Source organism: Ahaetulla prasina, chromosome 7 (genome assembly GCF_028640845.1).
Source record: "Ahaetulla prasina isolate Xishuangbanna chromosome 7, ASM2864084v1, whole genome shotgun sequence".
NCBI lineage: Eukaryota > Metazoa > Chordata > Lepidosauria > Squamata > Colubridae > Ahaetulla > Ahaetulla prasina.
Genome location: NC_080545.1, coordinates 1,518,851 through 1,545,028, shown reverse-complemented (window position 1 = coordinate 1,545,028; position 26,178 = coordinate 1,518,851). Strand labels below are relative to the sequence as shown.

The 26,178-nt window shown below is 46.3% G+C and overlaps 1 protein-coding gene across 1 annotated transcript in view; it reads right to left on the bottom strand.

Annotated features, from left to right (window-relative positions):
• The window catches only part of GRM3 (glutamate metabotropic receptor 3), a 36,372-nt gene extending 10,807 nt beyond the window's left edge, over positions 1-25,565 (bottom strand). Inside the window, exons 1-2 of the mRNA XM_058190456.1 lie at positions 25,077-25,565; positions 22,458-23,313 (exon numbers count right to left, since the gene is read on the bottom strand). Of these exons, the coding sequence (XP_058046439.1) occupies positions 22,458-23,313; positions 25,077-25,538 (1,318 nt within the window). The 5' untranslated portion in view covers positions 25,539-25,565. The remainder of the gene's footprint in view (positions 1-22,457; positions 23,314-25,076) is intronic.
• Between the last annotated feature and the right edge of the window lie 613 nt (positions 25,566-26,178).

Here is a 26,178-nt window from a genome sequence, read left to right as displayed (position 1 = left end):
TTTAAAACCCCTATAAAATTTAAAATCTAAGCCAGTCCTGCACAGATGAATAAATGTGTCTTGAGCTCATGACGGAAGGTACGAAGGTCCGGAAGTTGACGGAGTCCTGGGGAGCTCGTTCCAGAGGCGGGAGCCCCACAGAGAAGGCCCTTCCTGGGCGCCGCCAGACGACACTGCCTAGCTGACGGCACCCTGAGGAGTCCCTCCTGTGAGAGCGCACGGGTCGGTGAGAGGTATCTGGTCGCAGTAGGCGGTCCCAGATAACCCGGCCCTATGCCATGGAGCGCTTTAAAGGTGGTCACCAAAACCTTGAAGCGCACCCGAAGGCCACAGGTAGCCAGTGCAGCCTGCGCAGGATGGGTGTTATCACGGGAGCCACGAGGGCTCCATCTATCACCCGCAGCCGCATTCTGACTAACTGTAGCCTCCGGATGCCCTTCAAGGGAGCCCCATGTAGAGAGCGCAGTAATCCAGGCGAGACGTCACGAGGGCGTGAGTGACCGTGCATAGGGCCTCCCGGTCCAGAAAGGGGCGCAACTGGCGCACCAGGCGAACCTGGTAGAACGCTCTCCTGGAGACGGCCGTCAAATGATCTTCTAGAGACAGCCGTTCATCCAGGAGGACGCCTAAGTTGCGCACCCTCTCCATCGGGGCCAGTGACTCGCCACCGATGGTCAGCCGCGGATTTAGCTGACTGTACCGGGATGCCGGCATCCACAGCCACTCTGTCTTGGAGGGATTGAGCTTGAGCCTGTTTCTCCCCATCCAGACCCGTACGGCCTCCAGACACCGGGACAGCACTTCGATAGCTTCGTTGGGGTGGTCCGGTGTAGAAAAGTACAGCTGGGTGTCATCCGCATACAGCTGGTACTTCACACCGAAACCACTGATGATCTCACCCAGCGGCTTCATGTAGATGTTAAACAGAAGGGGCGAGAGAATCGACCCCTGCGGCACCCCACAAGTGAGGCGCCCCGGGGCCGACCTCTGCCCCCCTGTCAACACCGACTGCGACCGGTCGGAGAGATAGGAGGAGAACCACCGATAAACGGTGCCTCCCACTCCCAATCCCTCCAATCGGCGCAGCAGGATACCATGGTCGATGGTATCGAAAGCCGCTGAGAGGTCTAATAGGACCAGGGCAGAGGAACAACCCCTATCCCTGGCCCTCCAGAGATCATCCACCAACGCGACCAAAGCTGCCTCCGTGCTGTAACCGGGTCGGAAACCGGACTGAACGGGTCTAGATAGACAGTTTCATCCAGGTGCAAGGAAACTGATATGCCACCATATTTCTACAACCTTCGCCGCTGGCGAAGGTTGGAGACCGGACGATAATTACCTAAAACAGCCGGGTCCAGGAAGGCTTCTTGAGGAGGGCCTCACCACCGCCTCTTTCAAGGCGGCCGGAAAGACTCCTCCACCAAAGAAGCGCCAGAATCGCCTGAGCCAGCCTCGTGTCACCTCCTGCGTGGCCAGCACCAACCAGGAGGGGCACGGGTCCAGTAAACATGTGGTGGCATTCAGCCTCCCCAACAACCTGTCCATGTCCTCGGAGCGACAGGGTCAAACTCATCCCATACAATGTCACCAAGACCGCCTCAGCCGTCTCACCCGTATCACCGCAATCTTGGTCCAGACCATCCCGAAGCTGAACGATTTTATCGTATAGATAACCGTTAAACTCTCAGCACGTCCCTGCAGCGGGTCATCCCGCTCCCCTGATGTAGGAGGGAGCGGGTCACCCAAACAGGGCGGCTGGGCGGTTATCTGCCGATGCAATGAGGGAGGAGGCGTGCGCCTCGCTTCCCTCATTGCCACTAGGTAAGCCCTAGTATAGGACTTCACTAGTGTCCGATCAGCTTCTGAACGGCTAGACCTCCAGGAACTCTCTAGGCGCCTTCTCCGCGCTTCATCCTCTCAGCTCCTCGGAGAACCAAGGAGCTGGTTGGGACCTGCGCTGGGTCAGAGGCCGCAAAGGCACGACCGGTCTAAGGCCCCGCCGCGCCCGCTCCCAGGCCGCAACAAGTTCCTCAGCCGAGCCGTGAGCCAGACCCTCAGGAAATGGCCCAAGCTCCGTCCGAACCCTCCGGTCCATCAGGCGCCTGGGACGGAACCAACGTGTCGGCTCCGTCTCCCTGCGGTGGTGAATGGCGGTCAGAAAGTCCAGACGAAGAAGAGAGTGATCTGACCATGACAAAGGTTCAATGACTATTTCCTTTAAGTCCAGATCTCTCAACCACTGACCAGAGACAAAAATCAAGTCCAGAGTGCCACCCCAACGTGAGTAGGGCCATCAACTACTTGGGTCAGGTCCAAGGCCGTCATGGAAGCCATGAACTCCCGAGCTACCGTCGATGACGAGCCGGACGATGGCAAGTTAAAGTCCCCCACGACTAAAAGTCTGGGGGTCTCAACTGCCACCCCAGCAAGCACCTCCAGGAGCTCGGGCAGGGCAGCTGTCACGTAGCAAGGAGCCAGGTACGCGACCAGCAAGCCCATCTGACATCTATGACCCCATCTCACAAAGAGGGATTCGCACCCGGCAATCTGAGGTACAGTGGTCTCCCTCGGCTCTAGACTCTCTCTAATCACAACCGCCACCCCACCACCCCTACCCTGGCCCCTCGGCTGATGAAATGCTCGGAAACCCGGTGGGCACATCTGAACAAGGGGCACGCCCCCTTCTGGGCCCAACCAGGTCTCCGTAACGCCCATAAGGTCCGCGGCACCCCCCTGAATAAGATCGTGAATTAGGGGGGCCTTATTGGCCACGGACCGTGCATTGCATAACATCAGCCGAAGGCCAGGGCCCTGAGGATCCTGACCATCCGGGGAACGGGAGAAGTTTGAGGGCTCGGGGCGCGCGATCGCCTGTAAGCATCGAGCGCGCACCCCCCTAACACGATATGAGCCCCCACTTCCGCCATATCTGCCCCTCCCCCTTACCGTGGAAATAGCACCACCCTCCACCAATGGAACACCGACTCCCCCCATGACCCTCGGACCCACCAACCCCCCGCCACGAGCATGTGCAGGAACTGGACTCCCCGACGGGTTACCCCAACACCCACCCTTCCTCCCACCCCCAACCCAAGCCCGTCGGTTTCCTTCCCCTTAAAATCCCTTTAAAACTCCCTTAAAAATCTATTAAAACAGCCAATTAAAAACCCTAAGCCTCCTATTTTTCATGCCACCTCTCGGGACTCCAAAGCCCGTCCTCAAGGTGGCCCTCGATAATCTGGAGGGCCAGACCCGCGAGAGAGGGGCATCTCGCAGGGCAAGAAGGTCAGCCGCAGTAAATGTTCGCATCACTGAGACGGTCCGGGCAAGGCCCATCCTGGGCTGGTCAAGTTGGCAGCAAAAGTCATAACAGATGATAAAATGACCATGACCAGTCTGTCCTGATGGGAAATAGTTCGAGATAATCCATGTGCGGTAGATGACAAAACCGCTGACTCAGTCAGTTCACCACCCCATACAAACGACCTGGGGTGGGCTAAGGAAGAAAGGGGAGAGGCACGATGGTAGGGATGTTATAAAGATGGTAAATAGTGGAGGGGTGTCCGCTGGACCCGCGGGTCTTCCTCCGGCGCTGTCACATATCCGCGCCACTAGGGCAAGGTCACAGCCACCCTGGGCCTATCGGGCCATCCGCCACTTCAAAGCACCGGGGCAGGCCGCCGCCGCCCACCGCCTCCGCCAGGCCATCGCCACTGGAAACGCCCCCATCGCCACCGCGAGCAGGCCACTGGAGCTCCCCTAGATGAGAGGGGGACACCCGTCGCCAAATCCGCCAGCAGACCCAGGGCTCACCAGTGACAACGCCCGACGGAGAGGGAAGGGCCAGGCCGCCGCCCTCGCCACCGCAGGTTCGAAGGGCCGATGGAGCCCGGGCGGCCCTCCAGATCTTCATTCCCATCGCCACCGGAGACGCCCAAACTCCAAACCTCAACTTCCACTGGCCAAGTCTTCCAGGCAGGGGTCCAGGGGGCGCTGCCAACGCCCCCCTACCCCCCCCCCGCCGCCGCCGCCGCCGCCGCCGCCAAACCGCCGAAAAAGGCTGGCGGCGGCTCGGCAGGCCGCTAGGCCGCCAGGATTCCCTCTGAGGCGCCGTGACTCCGCCGTGACTCCGGGGCTTCTCCCAACGCCCCGCGGAGTCGCACAGCGCCCAGCCACCCTATTTACGGGTGGCTGGATCTTCCTCCATCAGGGCGGGGGCCTATGATGGTATTAAGGCCCCCCCCCAGACCCAAAAAGAGCCTGGAAAGGCCCGTCGCCGCGTCCCCGATCAGCAGGGCGGCGCCATCTTGGACATGACACTGAAGTGGGCTGGGCTTCTTGAATCCCTAACATTTGCTGACCCATATTTTAAGGCATTGCTTGTACTGGGCATATATGTACATGTACGTAAATTGCAACGCCACGTCATGTATTTTATATAAATACGTTACATTTGGGAGAATTTATTCTGTATCGAACCCTGCATTCAAGTTGATTTCCTCAAAATTTGGGGTTTGGGTTTTTTTTTGTTTGCTGTTATCGTGGCAAGTTGGGGGGGGAAGCAATATGGTTAAAGGAGGGGCGAGAATAATCATTATTCAACGGTGTTTTGAGAAAGAAATTCGTCCTGTTTGATTCCTGATTCCCAAGTTTCCCCCTCTGAAATTTTAAGCACCGATGCCTTGGGGTTGATAAGAGTCTTTTAATTTAAAGTTATTCGCGTTGGGAAATAGGTTGCACACAAAGCAGCCACCATTGCAGGCTAATTTATACAAGCAATCAAATTCTAATTACAAAGGAAATGAAAAGGCCACGTTTCTCAACCGCTTCACTCCACCCCTGGGCCTTTTAAAGGTGAAGCCGAACGCCGGCTTCTCGTGCGGCCCATTGAAGTGGATGGAATCATAAACGGCCGGCGTGGTTAGCGGGGCCGGCATAAACGAGAAAAGCACCGGTTGCCACTGAAATTGATAGCCTTGTTAAAGCTGCCGCTGGGCCCAAGGATGCCTGAGCTGCAAGAAGGGCGAATGCAGGGCTGCAATGAAAAAAATTGATACTACCGGTTCTGTGGGCGTGGCTGGGTGGTAGTGGTGGGAATGTGACTGGGTGGGTGTGGCCAACTTTTTTTTTCCTTTTAAAAGCATTTTTTCTGCAACCTCTTTGGCCGAAGAGGCTGTAAAAAATGCTTTTAAAAGGCTCCTCTGACGATCCCAGCTGAGTTGCCTGATCGTCAGAGGCTTTTTTTTCTTTTAAAAGCATTTTTTCTGCAACCTCTTTGGCCGAAGAGGCTGTAAAAAAATGCTCTTAAAAGGCTCCTCTGATGATCCCAGCTGAGTTGCCTGATCATGAGAGGCTTTTGTCCATTTTTAAAAGCATTTTTTTTGCCCTTAAAAGAAAAAAAAAGCCTCTGACAACCAGGCAACTCAGCTGGGATCCTCAGAGGAGCCTTTTAAAAGCATTTTTTACAGCCTCTTTGTTTGAAGAGGATGTAAAAAATGCTTTTAAAAGGCTCTGGCGATCAGGCAACTTAGCTGGGATCGCCAGAACCTTTTAAAAGCAAGAGGTTGTAAAAAAAAAATGCCTTTAAAAGCTTGTGATGATCCCAGCTGAGCAGCACAATCATCAGAGGCTTTTTTTTTACTTTTAAAAGCATTTTTTCAGCCAAAGAAAAAATGCTTTTAAAAGTAAAAAAAAAAGCCTCTGATGATCGCGTGGCTCACCTGGGCATGGTGGGGGGGGCGGGGCAGGGATTTTTGCTACCGGTTCTTCAGACCACCTGCCACCATCGCTACCAGATCAGGTGATCTGGTCCGAACCGGGAGCATTTCACCCCTGGGCGAATGGCGTTTCATATACCTGGCCCTGTTTTAAAACAGTGTGGCTCAGCTTGGTGCTCTGACCTAATTCTACCTACCTCGACTTACGACCACAATTGAGCCCAAAATTTCTGTTGCTAAGTGAGACATTTGTTAAGTGGGCTTTGTCCTGTTTTATGACCTTTCTTGCCACAGTGGTTACGTGAATGGCTCCAGCTGTTAAGTGAATCCGGCTTCCCCCATTGACTTGGCTTGTCAGAAGGTCACGTCAGGTCAGGGGATCGTATGAATTTTGATCACGTGGCCACAGGTATGCTGCAATGGTCATAAGACTGGAAACGAGTCCTCAGTCACTTTATCCAGTGCCGTTGTAACTTTGAACGGTCACTAAATGAACCGCTGCAAGTCAAGGGCTACCTGTATTCCCAATTTGACAGAAAGAAAAGCAGAGTCGCCATTCCCAAGTTCCTCAGATCTGCAGAGGGACCTGCCTGGAGGGCTGGCTCAGACCCCGACCGAAGTTCTGCATTGGGGCTCCAAACTACAGTATTTCTTTTAAGTTTTTATTGGTTTATAGCAAATGTTGAACTGGTAACCTAAATTCACATCACTGGAAACCTTCGTGCTCAACCTGTGACTTTCCCAAAGGCATCTGAGAAGCAGACGCAACTTTTTGTCCCCTTATTAGTAAAAAAAATTAAAATAATGGAGTTATACAATTAAATGAGGATATCAGTGCCGGGGAGAAATGAGTGAGGAGTGATGAAGTCGTCTCTGACCAAACATAAATACACATAAACAAAAATCCGTGGAACAACTTGTCTGCAGAACTGCTCCAACATTGGAAGTTTTTAAGAAGATGTTGGATAACCATTTGTCTGAAGTGGTGGAGGGTTTCCTGCCTGGACTAGAAGACCTCCAAGGTCCCTTCCAGCTCTGTTATTATTATTATTACAAACGAACGAACCAACGAATGAAACAATTCTAGAAGTGATAATCCTACTTATTCTTTGCAGCAAGAGGGCAGCAGAGAACGGAAAGCATACTCAATGCTATTCAAAGTATAATACTTTACTATTTAACTACCAGGAATTGGTAGGATCTGCTAGTTACCTTGATGAATTAAGCTAATTTTATTGCACGATCCTGAATTGCAAGGACTGGGAACTTAATATATCAGGACTTTCTTAAAAACCTCCAAACCCATTTTATATCCTTCCCCATATTCCAATTGAGGACTGGGACATAAACAGGGCAGCCCTCGAAATACTTGGTGTTTTTTCCTCTGTTGCTTGGGCTTTCCAAAGTGATATTCCCGTGATGGCGAACCAATGGCACACGTGCCAGAGATGGCACACACAGGGCCCTCTCTGTGGGCACTCGAGCCGTTGCCCCAGTTCAGCTCCGCCACTCATGCGCACATGCCTTCCCCCAGGCAGCTGCTCTTTGGGTCTCTGCCACGCATGCGTGGGGGGAGGAGGGGCATGTGCAGGTGCAGGGGAAGGGGCACATGTGGGGGGCGCACGCGTGCAGGGATGGGCACATGCAGGGGCCACATGCATGGGGCAGGGCACATGGAGGGGCGCACACACGTGTGTGGGGGCAGGGCATATTGCATTTTGGGAGTTTGGGTGCATGTGCACCCACTTTGGGCACTTGGTCCAGAAAAGGTTAGCCATCACTGTGTTATTCTATTTCACGAAGCTGTTTTTAAGCTGCACATTCAGCTCAATCTGGATCTGTCAGCAAGTGTGACTTCCTGACTGGTTCATCTCGGGGCCTAAGTTCATTCAGACATGATACTTCAGCAGCTTACAGTAGGTACACATGTAAAACATGTCCAACTGGGATCCAGTTGCTATTGTAACTTGCATCTTCTTGAGATGATTCTATGACGAATTCAAAATCCGGCATCCAGTAGAGGATGAAGGGGGATATCTGATTCTCTGTTCTATTTCACATTACATAAAGACACTGATCTTTTATCTTGGAGTGGGCAGATTTCAGTCTTGTGGAAGTTACTCTTTAAAAAAAAAATAGTTCCCCTGTTGTCCCAAAGGTGCTTCTTCAAGAGGGGACTGGACTTATTTGTTTTTCTTCAAAGACATTTCGCTGCTCATCCAAGAGCTGAAGAAGCTTTTTGGATGAGAAGTGAAATGTCTTCAAAGAAAAAAAACAGAAAGTCCAATTGCCTCTTGAGGAAAAAGCCCCTTTTTCAACTGCGACCTGGATGACGGAGAATCTCCATCGACATTTAGTTTCCCCATTGTATCAAAAGAGAAAGAGAGAGCAATCAAGCACAATTCCTGATGGCTGCTTCCATGCACTTTTATGTGGTTTCTCACAACGTCCCTCCTCTACTTTCCAATATCAACAGTCAACATGCCTGGATTGTTATGGGCTAACCCACATACTGAGCTCCGTTGCCCTTGTTGAGCATCTGGGATCCGTCAAGGTCCACTGAGCCTTGTTGCTTAAGCTACAATTCTGAACCTGGCCACCGTTGGTGCAAGCCAGCATTCCAGCAAACCCACCGCAACACACAAGACACGGCCAACGTAAATTCCTCAGGTCTGCTTTGTATTCTGTGTCAGTCCAGATTCTCTCACATGGACACGCCCCTCAATCCGGCAGAGACCAAAGACCTTCGCATGCCATTATTTCACTTCTCAATATTTTGCTCCACTGAATCATTTCGAGAGCAATCATGAAACCTCGGGGGGAAAATGATAGAGAAAGGCTGCCGGTGAATTCTTTCATTGCTAAAATACGGAAGGGTCGAGCCAAGGAGAAACTGAAGGCGACAGAAGGCTGAAGCGAACAATTTTTCCTGAAATGGGCGTTAATGATGCCTTTAACATTCATACCGATGGAGGATTTCCTGTCTTTCTTGCAATTTTTGACATGGACCTGTCAAAAATTAGAAGAAAGCACCAATCTTGGGGCAGCACCTTGAACTTCAGAGCCTAACAGACTCTTTCAATTTTTAGCAACAAATACGCTCAATATTTGTTGGAGAGTTATGGAAGGGGGGAATAGTTTAAATACAGTAGAATGATGATTAAGCTATGGGTGGCTGGTCCTTAAGACGATATTGCTTCATAACATTTCTAGGTGTGCAACTCGGTGAAATCAAAGCTGAAAGAAGCATTTGACCACTGAAGTTATTCCTATTAAGTCCAGGAAATAGACGGGTTAAAATAAAAGGCTCTGTAGCTCATTTGACTATTTCTGTTGTAAGACCTCAATAGTCCAGTGGCATTGAGGGAGAAGAAATAGTCAACCATATACAGTAACTCCATTACTGGTTTCCAAAATTTCATGAAATAAGATATTTCCTTGATAAAGGAGGGTTTTAAAAAAATGTTGTACAGTTCTCCTCAAACTTGCAAGAAATGTAAATATTTAAAGCGAAACAACAGAGTTGTAAAGGACCTTGGAGGTTTTCTAGTCCAACCCCCTCAGGAGATCCTGAACCATTTCAGACAAATGGTTATCTAATCTCTTCTTAAAACCTTCCAGTGTTGGAGCACTCACAACTTCTGGAGGCAAGTAGTTCCACTGATTAATTGTTCTCACTGTCAGGAAATTTTTTCCTTAGTTCTAGGTTGCTTCTCTCCTTGATTAGTTTCTACCCATTGTTTCTTGTCCTGCCTTCAGGACAGCAGTGATAATGACAACCCACTCATGATGTTGATGTCATTGCTCAAATACATGTGCCAATACTTTCTCATCTTGATTCAGTTTATGTTCACCTGTGAGATATAGTAGTCTCTCTCTCCCCTCTCCCTCTCCCTCTCTCTACCTTCCTCCCTTTCTCTGTCTCTCTCCCTCTCTCCCACTCTCCCTCTCCCTCCCTCCTTCCCTTCCCCTCTCTCTCTCCCTCTCTCCCACTCTCCCTCTCTCTACCTCCTTCGCTTCCTCTCTCTCTCTCCCTCTCTCCCACTCTCCCTCTCTCTACCTCCTTCGCTTCCTCTCTCTCTCCCTCTCTCCCTCTCTTCCACTCTCCCTCTCCCTTTCTCTCCCTCTCCTCTTTCTCCCTCTCCCTCCCCCTTTTTCTCTCTCTCCCTCTCCCTCCCTCCCTCCCTCCCTCTCTCCCTCTCTCTTTCTCTGTGGCTTGAGTCAAGATAAAGATCTGAGTGGGGGGTTTAGGTCAAGCCAATAAAACATTGCTAACGAGATCAATGGAGCTCCCTGAAACTGATTCCTATTCAGGATTAGATTGAGATAATTTAAATATATTTAACACCTGAGTGCTGCTTTGGAAAGCTGCCTGAAAAACATTCACGGAAGTATCTAATCTTCTAACCATCGATTCCACAAAACCTACAGCAAATAAAAGGGAAAGGATGAGGCCCAGCAAAAAACAAAAGATCTCTTGAAAATAAGTTTAATAGCTCTTACTCTAAGGAAACTGACTACACATTTTCATCCTTAAAAGTTCATTTCTAGTGTAGTTTTATTGCTTGCTTATAGAGCTGTGTGAAGCTTCAGTCGAGAGGTCTGATGAACCCCAAATGGAATCAAATTGCCAATCAGATGATGAAATTTAACTAGGTTCCTTCAAATCAATCGGACAATTCACACACACACAAGGCCCCCTTCTCTCCCTCCAGGACCAATTAAGAAAATTGAACCGAAATCATTAACAGTATTTTAAAACTGGATCCTTTCCCCCTATTTAATGCTGATTTGGAAGAAAGGATTTTCAAGCAAAGGTTCCAACTAAGTTTATGGTCACAGAGATAAATCAAAATACAACTACAATTCTGCTCCGCTTCACTGTGACTATATTTGTATATTCTTCACTAATATTGTTTGCAGTTTCACTCCCTCCTAGGATGGTACGCTGCAGTGGGGTGTGGCTGGGCTATTTCTAGCATAAGTAGGAGGGAAAACTTTTTAGATGCTTGCTGAGGTGCTTGTCTAGCTCAGGCAATGGCAATAGAGATGGCCCAGGGAAAGGGGAGAGGAAGATGATGGTCCTGCACTGTGGTGGATCTTCTCCAACACAGAGCAGGCTTTGATCAAACACGAGGATGAGGAAAGAAGATAAGAAGCTGCCCAGAACCTACTAAGACCTGCAAGGGGTTCTACTTCCACTGTGCCCTATGTGTGTATAATCTCTCTCTCTCTGTGTCTCTCTCTGACTCTCTGTGTCTCTCTCTGCCTGCTTCCTAGCAATCTGAATGCAAAGGGAGCTGTCCATGGTGCTGCTGATGTTTCTGGTAAGAGGCTGAAGGAGAAAGTGCTGATGCCACAACAGATGCCCCAACCCAGGATTCGGTCAAAATCATCAAGAAGGCTGCCCTATCCGTGTGGTGGAAGCCCCGTTCAAGTTTCGATGACCCTAGATAGACAGCCCTATGCATCAGCAATGGTTAGCCCCACCCTGACCTCTCGTTGCTTCAGCTTCTAGACTGGAAGCCAGATACCCAACGACAAAACTCAAGGTGTCAAATCGAGGAATGATAGCTAATTAGCTATCTAAGCAGCTAAATAGCCAGATAGATAGATAGATGTATGGATGCATGGATGGATGGACAGATGGATAATTATAAAATAGATAGAGAGAGAGAGAGAGAGAGAGAGAGAGAGAGAGAGAGAGAGAGAGAGGGAATAGAATAGAATAGAATAGAATAGAATAGAATAGAATAGAATAGAATAGAATAGAATAGAAAAATGGAATGGAATGGAATGGAATAGAATAGAATAGAATAAAACCGGACCGGACCAGACAGGACAGGATAGGACAGGACAGGACAGCAGTGGTGGGTTTCAAATTTTTTACTACCGGTCCTGTGGATGTGGCTTGGTGGGTGTGGCAGGAAAAGGATACTGTAAATCTCCATTCCCACCCCACTCCAGGGAAAGGGTACTGTAAAATCCCCATTTCCTCCCAATCAGCTGGGTCTTGGGAAGCAGAGAATAGATGGGGGCGGCCCCAGTCAGAATTTTTACTACTGATTCTCCGAGCTACTCAAAATTTCCACTTCCGGTTCTCCAGAACTGGTCAGAACCAGCTGAATCCCACCTCTGCAGGACAGGACAGAACAGTTTATTGGAATAGAACAGAAAACATCAGAACTAATAGAGAACATTTCACCAAGGGGGCTACAGTAGTAGCATCTTTAATGGATGGATGGATGGATGGATGGATGGATGGATGGATGGATGGATGGATAGATAGTCTAGATAGATAGGTAGATGGACACAGAGATGATAGATAGATATAGAGAGATGATAGATGATAAATGGATACAGATAGATAGAGATAGATTTTGATTATTTTTCCTTTTCCATTTAGTCACCCACCAAAGGACCTTATCTGAGAGGAAATGCTGTAGATATAACAGCCCTTTCCTGAAGCCTAGTTGGTTGATATGATGAGAGAGTTAAAAATAACAACATTAGCTGGGTTCAGGATTCCCTCCCTTCATATTTTTCCCCCTGCAGAATCAAATTATGTGCCTGCTTATTTTATGGCTACAAAAAAATAAAATAAAAATCCTCACCTCAGATTCCCTGTTCTGCTTCCCTGGGCTTGTTTAAGAGTGACGCAGCCCCATTCTATCTGGCTTTAAAAAAACATAATAACTGGCATCCATGGTCTGGAAATGAGGTGGGGGACGATGGAAATGAATGCTGCACATTGTTATGATTGGGAGAAAAATAATGGCTGTCAGTTATATAAGGATATGGAGAAAACCCTACACACACTCACATACACAAATACACACACAGCTGCCCTGTATTTTATTTCTAGAATTTCTATTTGGAGGAAACCATGTAAAAATCCTGATTTTATCTTTTAAATTTCCAACTTTTTCTACTGTTGAATGTATTTTAGTTGTAAGGTTTAATGTAGATAGAAACGTACACACAATATTTATGGCTCGCACGTTTTGGTTTGTGACTGATATCTGATGTCTGCAGAGATATGTGTCTGTGTAGAGAAAACGAAAGAAGAAAATTGTTTTCTTTCCTTCTTTTTTTCCCTCTAGTCTATAATAATAAAAAGTCAAACATACCGGTAGGCTTCTTTTCAAAATCAATTGTGTTTTAGCTTTACTTCAGAGTAAATTACCATATTTTTCAAAGAAAGTCAACCACAGATTCCACTGAGGCTCCTAAACGCATCGACTTTTTTTTTTTAATTCAGGTAGACTAGATCACTTTAAATCTTTTTAATGCTCTTTAACACTCTGTGGTTTGAATGATGTCTTTACATCTCCGTGGAGAGTTGAAAAATAGGAAAAATTGTGTGCGTGAAAGGCAGATTTTTTCCCCCCATTTCTTTTCCCACGAAATCAAATTGCATCCCAATTATACGAGACAGAGAAACTGCCTTGGCATCTTGTAGATTGCCCAAAGTGAATGGAGCTGGTCATGAAACTTCATGAATATATCCTGGTAAATTTAGTAGTGACATCTAAATTTCTTTCCTACTGGTTTGGTGTGCGTGGCTTGGTGAGCGTGGCTTGGTGGGGGGGTGTTCATGTGACTGGGTGGGCGTGGCTATGTAACCATGTGACTGGGGGATCAAAAGACAGAAACTCACTAACAATGTCCTGCTGGAGCAGGGTTGGACTAGATGACCTGCGGGTCCCTTCCAGCCCTGGATTGTCCTCTGAAGCTGCGTCTAGTACCAGGTTTGTACTCCTTCCTTCCTCTCCTTCTTTCCTCTCTTCCTTCCTTCCTTCCTTCCTTCCTTCCTTCCTTCCTTCCTTCCTTCCTTCCTTCCTTCCCTGCCTCCTTTCTCTCTCTCTCTCTCTCTCTCTCCCCCAGTCTCTCTCTCTCTAACAAACCCTCCCCCCCATTTTTTGTCTAAACCCCCCATTTTTTGCTAGCAGGCTTCAGCTTTTTTACTTTTTAAAAAATGCTTTTAAAAGTAAAAAAAAAAAATAGGCCTCTGACGATCAGGCACCTCAGCTGGGATCATCAGAGCCTTGTTTTAATCCTTTAAAAGCATTTTTTTTACAACCTCTTTGGCCGAAGTGGTTGTTAAAAAATTGCTTTTAAAAGTAAAAAAAAAAAAGGCTCTGACGATCACGTGGCTCAGCTGGGCATGGAGGGGGGAAAGGGATTTTTGCTACTGGTTCTCCAAACCACCCACTGCCATCGCTGCCAGATTGGCCAATCCAGTCTGAACCGGGAGCATTTCACCCCTGGGTAAATTCCCTTGTCAAGGATACAGAACTGCTGGCTGCAGTTTTATTGCAGAAAGCCCCAATTCCCTCTCCCCGCCCAAGTTTCCCAGTCTAATCCAGAAGAGCAATAGAATCAAGATCATGTGACATCCATCTTCAAATCCTGCATTCAATTTTGGTCACCATATTCTAAAAAAGTTGTTGAGACTCTGGAAAGAGTACAGAGGAGAGCAACAAAAATGATGAGGGGACTGGAGGCTAAAACATAAGAAGGAGGGTCGCAGGAACTGGGCATGGCTAGTCTAGTGAAGAGAAGGACCAGGGAGGAGCAGGCTTCCAATATCAGGGGGGATGCCACAAAGAAGAGGGGGGTCAAATTATTTTCCAAAGCACAAGACAAGACAAGACAAGAAGCAATGGGTGGAAACTAATCAAGGAGAGAAGCAACCTGGAATTAAGGAGAAACTTCTTAACCGTGAGGACAATTAACCAGTGGAACATGTTGTGACCCAGGACCAAGTAGGTAGTATTAAACGCAATCCATTCAAAAACAAACAGACTTTATTAGAACAGCTGAGAATTAACTCATTCTCAGTGTTGTCCAAATTAAATCAAAGCAAATTCTTCATAACACAAATCTTTAGTCTTATCACCAACCTTGGTCTAATTAGGCAAACTGCCAAAGGCTTTTCTTGGCAAAAGTTCAAAAGCAGAAGATGCCGACAAGAAATAAATGCAGCAAGACAAGGAGCAAGTCTATCAATGTTGTTTTCCGACAAAGAGCCCAAGAGCCATTGCTGGTATTTTAAGCCTTATGGGAGGGGCCAATCGTCTCTTGGCCCTACTCCCAAGTTGTCCTCTTTGCTTGAGTTGTTCTTGCCTTCTGGCAGCTCTTCTCATGCGTGCATTAGGAACAGGCTCCTCCTGTTCCTCTGCTTCACTACTGTCAGCCTCTGGAGATTCTGGAGTCCACACATTACTCCCCGATGGCCCTGGCCCCACCTCTGCCTCTGACTCGGAGCCCTCAGCCTTCCCCAGCCTCCCCAGCCTCCAGGACTGGCCCATGCTCTTCCTCAGCCTCATCGCTGTCTGATTCTACGCCCAGCACTGCAGGCTGCTGGCGGACCACAACAGAACAGCTTGCCACCAGAAGTTGTGGGTGCTCCATCACTGGAAGCTTTTAAGAAGGGACTGGATGGCCACTCGTCTGAAATGGTCTAGGATCTCCTGCTCTGGGCAAGTGGCACAGAGCCATCTCTCTGGGCATGCCATCCATCACCTGTCGCTCTTCCAGGTTCTTGTGCTCCCATGCATGTGCGCTAGGGAGCTGCTCTTCTGGTTTCCAGCATTCCTCCCATCTGCGCACGCGCTCCCTTTTCGGCACTCAGTGCAGAAAAGGTTTGCCAACACTGGCATAGGGTCTCCTGCCTGGGCAGGGGGTTGGACTAGAAGACCTCCAAAGTGCCTTCCAACTCTGTTATTCTGTTATCCTGGGATTTCTTTGTGGTTTCCAGTCTATCTTCTAAGAAGATTCATCTCTGCTATGCTTTTCGAAATGACCCAAGGTCCAGCATGCTCTGCTTCCTAATGCACTAAGCATGTTTTCCAACAGCCCCATCATTATTCATAAGGAATCCTTGGCACTACTAACCATTCCACCCATTTGCCATCATTCTTACATGGTCTTGTATTTACGCCTTATTCCTAAGAGCTTCTTGCTGGCTCTAGTCTGGCTTTCATTATTTGTATGGTTCTGCAAACTTCTTTTGGAAAAACCTGGCCTGATTTCAGATGGTTTCTACCATATTTAAAAATATCTATTCAACTGAGAATCTTTAAAGTTTGCTGTTTTCAACAACATAAAGTTGATGCATCTTGAACAAAAGACAGCTATTGCGCCAAATCGATAAACCTAGAATATGCAAGCTGATTTCCTAGTTTGTTAACCCAGAATTCCCAGAGCGATCTGCAGGAAAATCCCAAGGACATTTAAAAAAAATAATAACTAGAGTTGTATAGCTTTGAATTAACTCACAGAGTCACATTTGGGCAAGTTCCTAATCTGAAGAATTAACTGGAGGCAGAGCTCTTCACAAGCCGGGTATTGTGCCAAGAAATAAATCAGATGGAAAATAATTCTACCGTATGCTAAGAAAAGAATGAACAGTTTCAGCTAAACACTTCTTTTTAAAAAAGTTATGTAAACGACTCCCTGGGTTAAGAATAAGTTCTGTGCCGAAGCCTGTTTTTAACTTGAATTTGTAGGTAGCTCAGAACTTGTACTTACAAACAGACTACCCCACTAAAAATGGTGGACGGAGTGGCCCTGAGCTAACTTGAAAGTATGCAATGTGTTTTCATAAACTTCTGAAACCAGCCTGTTGGTTAAAAATGCCCAGCTTCAGGGCTCCATGTTTGTTTAACCCAGATTTAGGGTTCAGCACATAGTGTGACAACACTCTGACATACTAAGTACTTTTCACACTCATTTGAGGCTGAAGAAAGCTCAGAAGGGTAAAATACTTTATCTGTGGTCTTGACTTTCTATATGAGACAGAAGATGATGCATCATCATAACAAGGGCCAGCTTAATGTAGAAGATAGCAATCTAGAACCCAGGAGGCTATCACTTCTAGTTCTTTCTTAGGCGTAAAAGTCAGTTGGATGACTTTGGATCAATCATTGCCTTCCCACCCAACTTTACCATAGACCGCATAGCTGCTGCTCCAGTTCTACAGAGGAATGATTGAGTCTGTCATCTGCATCTCTATAACTGTCTGGTTTGGCTCTGCAGCCCAACAAGACAGACACAGACTTCAGAGGATTGTTAGAACTGCAGAAAAAAACAATGGCTACCAACCTGCCTTCCACTGAGGACCTGTATACTGCATGAATCAAGAAGAGGGCTGTGAAAATATTTACAGACCCCTCGCATCCTGGACATAAACTGTTTCAACTCCTATCCTCAAAACGACGCTATAGAGCACTGCACAGCAGAACAACTAGACACAGGAACAGTTTTTTCCCAAATGCCATCACTTTGCTAAACAAATAATTCCCTCAACAATGTCAAACTATTCACTAAGTTTGCATGACTATTAATCCTCTCATCGTTCCCCTCACCCATCTCCTTCCACTTATGACTGTATGATTGTAACTTTGTTGCTTGTATCCTTATGATTTATATTGATTGTTTCCTAATAGGATTTAATTGCTTATTTGTACCATATGACTATCATTAAGTGTTCTACCTTATGATTTTTGACAAACGTATCTTTTCTTTTATGTACACTGAGCGCATATGCACCAAAGACAAGTTCCTTGTGTGTCCAATCATACTTGGCCAATAAAATTCTATTCTATTCTATTCTATTCTATTCTGTTCTGTTCTGTTCTGTTCTGTTCTATTCTGTTCTGTTCTGTTCTGTTCTGTTCTGTTCTATTGTATTCTAGAGTTGTTATAGTGAAAGAAAATATAGAATAGAATAGAATAGAATGGAATGGAATGGAATGGGATAGGATAGGATAGGATAGGATAGGATAGGATAGGATAGGATAGAATAACAGAGTTGGAAGGGACCTTGGAGGTCTTCTAGTCCAACCCCCTGCCCATTTTTTTTATTTTTTGTCACAATATCATACAAAAAGATTATATAATATATAAACCTATATATGAGTAAATATTAGGAGGTATAAGCATATATAGAGAGAGGAAGAAGAAAAGAAAAACAATAGGACAGGAACGGTAGGCACATTTGTGCGCTTATGCACGCCCCTTATGGTCCTCTTAGGAATGGGGTGAGGTCAATAGTAGAAAGTTTTTGGATAAAGCTTTTAGGATTATAAATATAATTATATTTATAAGATTATAAATATAATTATAAATATAAGATTATATTTCAGACAAGTGGTTATCCAACATTTTCTTAAAAATTTCCAGTGTTGGAGCATTCACAACTTCTGGAGGCAAGCTGTTCCACCGATTAATTGTTCTAGCTGTCAGGAAATTTCTCCTTAGTTCTAAGTTGCTTCTCTCCTTGATGGGTTTCCACCCATTGCTTCTTGTCCTTCCCTCAGGTGCTTTGGAGAATAGCTTGACTCCCTCTTCTTTGGGGCAGCCCCTGAGAAGGCAAGAGCATTGTGTACACACCTTGATTTGCACAAAATAAAGGCAGGATTTACAGTGAGCTGCCATAAGACAACTCCAGCGTATATTTTGAAGCCAGGCTCCATCTGGCATACTTCAAGGGACTACAACAACATCCGGGGGAAAAGAAAAGATTTTATTCAGCTGCAATTCTCAGCTGGTCTCTGTGGCACAGAAGGTGGGGACATGGGGGGGGGGGCTGTTGTGAGTTTGTCTGGGGAGAATCTGTGCTGCAGGCCAACGACCCTATTTACTTTCTTACCTGAATGGAGTGGTTACCATGGAAATGGACTCTCAAGATCTGTGTAGGGTTTTCCCCCCCCTCACTTTACTGGAAGTTCAGCAAAATCCCACCCTCTTTTTCCTTTCTTCTTGAAAAGAGGGGAATGGATAGAGATCAAGATGGAAAATAGGCCCCAGCCAACTTTTTCTTTTTTCTTTTTTAAAAAAAAGAGCTATTGAAGTAAAGTGGCTGATTTCAGGAGAACAAAAATAGTTCCCAGTACAAAACCCCAATTCACGCGATAGCGGAACTCAGCCGTTGAATCCTGTTGTGCAAATTAATTTCCACAAGAACTTCCTCGCTTAACCTGCTTTACGGAACAATTCTTGTGGAAGAGTAAACAATATGCGTTCTGCCAGGTTATGAGATGTGGATGCGGAGACCCAGTTCTCCTCCCCCCACTCCTTTAAACTCCCAAATGTTGTGACTCAAGAAACAAATCAGTCTAACAAGGGCTTCAAATGTGGATTATGCATTGCTATGGGATGCAGAAGGTGAATTTTTGTTGGCTTATTTCTATTTTGAAATGGATTCGAATATTATTTCCATTTTGTCTTTCCTGCAAAGAATTAAGGTGGGATATGTGTGTGTGTGTGTGTGTGTGTTTTAATAATTTATGAAACCTTGTGAGGTTGGTCAGGTTGAGAATGGGTCTCAAATCATCCAGGGACTTCGATGGCTGATTGTAATCCAGACGTAGGCCAGGTTTTTCTATGTTAGGGACTACATCTTCCCTAAGTCCCAGCTAGTATGACCAAATATCAGAGTTATGGACCCTGTAGCAGTGGTAAAATCCAATTTTTTTTACTACCGGTTCTGTGGGCGTGGCTTGGTGGACATGGCAGGGGAAGGATACTGCAAAATCTCCATTCCCATCCCACTCCTGGGGCCAGCCAGAGGTGGTATTTGCCGGGTTCTCCAAACTACTCAAAATTTCCGCTACTGGTTCTCCAGAACCTGTCAGAACCTGCTGGATTTCACCCCTGCCCTGTAGGCTAAGATCACACAGCCCTGCTCCAAATATAAAACTATATGCTCTTGTTGAAGGACTTTCTTTCAAGAAACATTTTGATCTGGATAAAAATGATCATTTTCACAGTCAGCTTCCACTTTAAAATATTGTCGCCACGGGTCCTTTACTATGAAGGACAGGCTTTTATTTCAGAAAGCTGCCCTTTAAATTTATTTAATTTAATACTTTTTTGGGGGGCTACGCTTTTGTATATTCCTTTGTCAAGCAAAGTTATAAATAAAATAAAAAGTTCCGAATAAAAAAAAGCATAAATATTTTTAGCCCTTAAGGTCAAGGTAAAGGTTCCCCTCGCACATATGTGCTACTCGTTCCCCACTCTAAGGGGCGGTGCTCATCTCCGTTTCAAAGCCGAAGAGCCAGCGCTGTCCGAAGACGTCTCCGTGGTCATGTGGCCGGCATGACTCAATGCCAAAGGAGCATGGAACGTTGTTCCCTTCCCACCAAAGGTGGTCCCTATTTTTCTATTTGCATTATTTTTTACATGCTTTCGAACTGCGAGGTTGGCAGAAGCTGGGAAAGGGAATGGGAGCTCACCCCGTTACAAGGCAGCACTAGGGATTCGAACCGCTGAACTGCCGACCTGTTAATCCGCAAGCACAGCATCCTAGCCACTGAGCCACCGCATCCCATTTTTAGCCCTTATGGACATTTTTTCCAGAGTTGCTCTTTTTCAGGTTTGCCATTCACTTTTGTCCAAGGAAACAGAGTCACCGTATTTTACAATAGAGCCCTCCTTCCGTCTTCCTTGAGAAAGCTCTTGGAAACACTCTTGACTGGCATCTTGGTGCCAAACAACGGCCATTTTAAAGGAAGCCAATCCGTGCCCAGTTTTTTCTGACTCTCTTAGCAAAATGCTCCTTGCTTTTGGGACAAAATGTCACCCCATCTAGAATGGGCACATTGGAAACAATAAATAGCTCGGAGAAACTGGTGCCTTCATAAAGCCCTTATTTCATTCCTAGAATGAGAAGGCAAGTAGCTGTTAAAATGCTCCCACTATATAGGAAAGCAGCTTCCTGTTTTGTGGTTACTAAAGCCAAATCCCTTGGAAGGGTAGCTAAAAATACAAACTGCGCTGGTTCACGTGCGGCTTTTTCTACGTGCAAATTTCATTTCTTAACCCATAACTTTTATTTTTAGTAGTGTTTTTAATGGCTACTGGTGGTTCGTGGTGATGTTTGTTATTTTAGCTGTTTGGTGCTGTTTGCTGTATTGTAAATGTTTGTACGTCTGGAAAATCAAGGAGAGAAGCAGGCTAGAATTAAGGAGAAATTTCCTGACAATGAGAACAATCAGTGGAACAGCTTTGCCTTCAGAAGTTGTGGGAGGTTTTTAAGAAGAGCCTGGACCAGGGATGAAGTGCTCACGGTTTGGACCGGATCACCTGATCTGGTAGCAATGGTGGTGGATGGTTCGGAGAATCCCTGCCCCAGCTGAGCCATGCGATCATCAGAGGTTGTTTTTTTTTTTTAACTTTTAAAAGCATTTTTTCTTCGGCCGAAGAGGTTGTAAAAAAAAAAGCTTTTAAAAGGTTCTGGCGATCAGGCAACTCAGCTGGGATCATCAGAACCCTTTAAAAGCTTTCTTTCCTCCGGCGATCCCAGCTGAGTTGCCTGATCATCACAGGCTTGTAAAAGCATTTTTCTACGAGCTCTTCGGCTGAAGAGGTTGTAGAAAAAATGCTTTTAAAAGTTAAAAAAAAAAGTTGGCCATACCCACCCAGTCACATTACCCCCCCAAGCCACGCCCACAGAACCAGTAGTAACAAATTGTACACTTCACCCCTGGCCTGGACAGCCACTTGTCTGGAATGGTAGAGGGTCTCCTGCCTGAGCAGGGGGTTGGACTAGAAGACCTCCAAGGTCCCTTCCAACTCTTGCTATGCTGTTATTCTTGTTATCTGGATCTGGCTTTCTTTGATTGCTTAACTTTCTCTCCCTTGGCTAACTTCTCTAGAAAACAAACTCTTCCTACATAGAGAGACCAAAAAAGAATCCATCTGGCACCGTCTCTTAAATGGCTCCCCGATCTACCTGTCTCTTCTAATCCTGCCTGCTTCCCTCCGAAGCGACATCTGTGTTTGTTTTCCTGACATTTTCTTGGATTTCAGTGGAACTGCTGGCTACCTCTTGATTTATACTGCCAGGCCTCAAAATAGAACGAAAAGGCATTTGCAGTTGTTTGCCTTGGTAATTTAATCAACAGAAGCTGTTGGCTTTATCTAGTTCTGTTAAGTCCTCCCTTGCCTCCAGATAATATATATATATCTTATATATATCTCAGGTTCAGTGGCTGAGCTTGTCGATTGAAAGGTTAGCAGTTCAGCAGTTTGAATCCCTAGTGCTGCTGACTAACGGGGTGAGCTCCTGTGACTTGTCCCAGCTTCTGCCAACCTAGCAGTTTGAAAACATGTAAAAAATGCAAGAAGAAAAATAGGGACCCCCTTTGGTGGGAAGGGAACAATGTTCCGTGCGCCTTTGGCATTGAGTCATGCTGGCCACATGACCACGGAGACATCTTCGGACAGCGCTGGCTCACTACCGGTTCTGTGGGTGTGGCTTTGTGGGCGTGGCAGGGAACGATACTGCAAAATCTCCATTCCCTCTCCACTCCAGGGGAAGGATACTGCAAAATTTTCCCACTCCAGGGGAAGGATATTGCAAAATCTCCATTCCCACTCCACTCTGGGGCCAGCCAGAGGTGGTATTTGCCGGTTCTCTGAACTACTCAAAATTTCCCCTCCTGGTTCTCCAGAACCTGTCAGAACCTGCTGGATTTCACCCCCGCCTCGAACCCTGCTTGAACAAGAGGTCTGAAGACAAAGAAGAGGCTAAATAAATTAGAATAAACCATCACCATTTTCTAGGGCAGGGGTCTCCAACCTTGGTCCCTTTAAGACTTGTGGACTTCAACTCCCAGAGTCCCTCAGCCAGCAAAGCTGGGAGTTGAAGCCCACAAGTCTTAAAGGGACCAAGGTTGGAAAGCCCTGTTCTAGGGAAAGCATCAGAAGAGGCTGACCGTTTACCTGTAAAGTTGACTTTGAGTAAGTAGTCTTTGTACAGCTTCTTGCCGTCCAGGTGCTTCATGCCGTCACAGAGCTTGGTTGTGTTCGGACACATTGTCCTCTGCATTTTGTGCAAGGCGTGGGCCATGGCATACACTGCGTTGACGACAAACATGATCTTGGACTCTTGCTCGTAGTTGGAACTGTTGATCGACAAGTGCTTGTCACACACCTTTTTGTGGGTTTTCTTATTCTGAAGGCTACACTGGAATTTCTGCTCCCAGAAGTCCTTAAACCAGGGATTGCGATGGTTGGTATAAGGGGTGAGGCTCTGGAAGTATCGGTCAAACTCTTTGACCGGATGGGAAGCAAGCTCTAGAGTGATGGCCCCGTTGGCCACGTGTTCGTTGCCCTTGACCACGCTCTCCTGGGCCCCCCAGCCGTCACTGGCCACCCAGGTAAAGGAGACGTTGAACCGGTTGGCCGCGGCGATGAGCTCCCGAGAATCATCGCTACGCATGAACAAGACCACCACTCTGGCATTGGGTTTCTGGAGAAGTTCTCTAATGACGCTGTCGTAGGACTTTCGGATGTTGGACCGGCCGACTTTCTCGGAGGTGGCAATGCAGATGTTCCTCAGCCGGGCTTCTTGTTCGAAGGCTTCGATCCCTGTTTCTCCATAGTCTCCTTCTGAGGCCACCGTGGACACGTACGTCCAGTTGAAGAAGCGCAGGATCTCAGCCATGGCTTTGGCTTGGTAGAAGTCAGGAGGCACCGTCCTGGCAAAGTAGTCGTACCGGGATTTGTCACTGAGCTTGGCACTGGTGGAGGCATAACTGATCTGAGGAATCTGGAAGAGCCGGAGCAAATTGGCGACCTGGAAAAAGACAAAGGACATTAGGATGCGGAGAAGGTCCACTCACTTTCCCAGGAGTGGATCCAGAATTTGGTGAATGATCTGGACTCTTCTAGATGACTCTGGGGGCATCTAATATGATGATCCTTGGATTCCTTCCTTCCTTCCTTCCTTCCTTCCTTCCTTCCTTCCTTCCTTCCTTCCTTCCTCTCTCCTTTTTTCTTCCTTCTTTCCACCTTCCCTTCCTCCTTCCCTTCCTCCTTTTTTCTTCCCTCCTTCCTTCCTTCCTCCCCCCTCTCTCCTTTTTTCTTTCTTTCCTCCTTCCCTCCTTCCCTCCTTCCCTCCTTCCCTCCTTCCCTCCCTCCCTCCTTCCTTCCTTCCTTCCTTCCTTCCTTCCTTCCTTCCTTCCTTCCTTCCTTCTTTCCTCCCTCCCTCCCTACAAAATTTCAGATTTAGAATTGAAGAGAGATGAGTGACATTCCCATTTGAGAAGAAAGAATGACTGGGTAGCAATCAGAAATCAAATACAGGTTTTAGACTGGCTTGTTAACAAAGCAACAAAGCAGAAGACTTTGTTTTATTATCAAATATAATTCATAACCATGTCCTTTCTTCTTATAAAATTTCTATTTATTGTATTTTTTTTCTCAGTGGCAGCAAAGGGGAGAGCAGATAGAATTAAATGTACCCATATGGTATTCAGAAACCATAAATTAGTTTACCATCTTGTACAAATCCAACCATTAAACTTTGAGAATTAGATATTCCTTTGCTGCAATGCAAATTATTGATTACAGTCAATCAATGATTGCTCAATGAACTATTAGAGTATACTCTGTTTGGACTCAGATGTCAAATATTTAAATGAGTGTATCTGCATTTCTACAAATGCGAGAGTTAAATCTTTTAATTGCATCACTAGGATATAATAAGATTTTATTCCTGTATAACTGATTCTCTCACATTTCTGCCTGGAGGGAAATAACAGAGACAAAAATATCCTGGAAAAAAAACCCGAAGCGATGACTGTTTAAAGTTACCTCCTGCCATATCCATCTTGAAAATCACACTGCAAAAGCGATTTGAATATTCATGATTGGTTATTAAAACCCTCCAGGAAGATAAAAGCTTGAAGAAACTTGTGATGTCATCAGCAAACAGAGCCATGAGACGAGGGGCCGATAATCCTTATTATCCTGATTGTATCGGCACTTTCAGCTGAGGAGTTGTTATCACCCAGCCATTTCTTCTGGCTCTTTGACTGAAGGAGGTGTTGGCAGATGGCCAATGAGCCAAAAAGAATAACTACTTCAGCTGGAGAATTACTTTTGGTAAGTCTCCATCTGAGACCTTGTTTCCTTCAAGCATTCTTGGCCTGAAGAAGGCTAAGAGCAGAAATCAAAGTTTTGGAGGTCATCTCCTTTCATGTTTAAATTTTGGAAGGTCCCAAGTTTGATCTCCAGGATCTCCCGTTAAATAATGTTAATCATTATTTTGAGATTTTGAGATCTTGGAGAACACATTCAGATTTTGAAACGGCTGACCTGAAGGAAGCATTATTCTGATCCAACGTTTAGAAATGTCCTACTTTCTCGTAGATGATACTGAGATTATCATGAGAAACATTTAGTGGCTACCATCCCCTCCAATTCCTTTGCCTTAAACTGTGTCTGCACAACCCAACTGCACCTGTCCTGATTTCATTGGAAGATACTTAGTTATTCCCTGAAACGGGTGAATGATCACGGACATGCTAGATTATTTTTATGGAGGGATCTGCTCACCTGTATGGAAACACTGCTGTAAGATCCTCCGATGACCCCCGCGATGAGTAACGGGGTGTTTTCCTGAACTGCATATGAGCCATCAGGACACATGTATTCTGCTTCATCCACTTTAGTCAAAGAAGCCCTGACGAACTCCAGGGACTGTTCCAAAGCATAGGTGTCTCGTGAGCAAGTATCCAAAATGTGAACGCCAAGCTTAATCCCTGGAAGCAAATGGCTGTCTCTGTTGATCTCATTGATGGCAAACAGCATGGCCTCCAACCTCTGGATGCCTCGGTCTTCGTTGATTCTTCCACATTCTTCGGCACCAGTGCCCTTCTCCTTGATTGGGAAGAGACCTCCCAGCACCAGGTCTCCTTCTATTTTAATTTCTTTCCTTAAAAAGTTGTGGTCACCTAAAGAAAGGAAGACACTCCTGGAGAACAAAACCAGCACAAGCATAGAAAGCTTTGCCAACATCTTCACTGGTCCTCTTCCGGCAGCTCTAAGAAACCTTGGTAGAAACGTCAGAGGTCTTCATTCTCTCCAGCACGCAACTGCGCAGGATGAAGAGCCATCCCATCGAGAAGGAAAGAACAAACCAACTAGAGCTTTTGTCAGGTGCCTACAGAGACGGAAAAGGAGGAGGAAGAAAGTGAAATGCAGAACAGATCATAGACTTTTTTAAAAAAGGGGCCGGGATAGCTCAGGCAATAGAGAAGCCTGTTATTAGAACACAAAGCCTGCAATTACTGCAGGTTCGAGCCCGGCCCAAGGTTGACTCAGCCTTCCACCCTTTATAAGGTAGGTAAAATGAGGACCCAGATTGTTGGGGGGGCAATAAGTTGACTTTGTAAAAAAAAAAATACAAATAGAATGAGACTATTGCCTTATACATTGTAAGCCGCCCTGAGTCTTCGGAGAAGGGCGGGGTATAACTGTAAACAAAAACAAAAAAAATTGTTCACCGCAAAGACCTTCACAGAGTAAATCTTCACGGGAAGCTTGGATCAGGTTCTCTAATGTGGTGACACGAGAATGACAAGATGATTATTAAATCTAAACAAATAATTCCCTCAACACTGTCAGACTATTTACTGAATCTGCACTACTATTAATC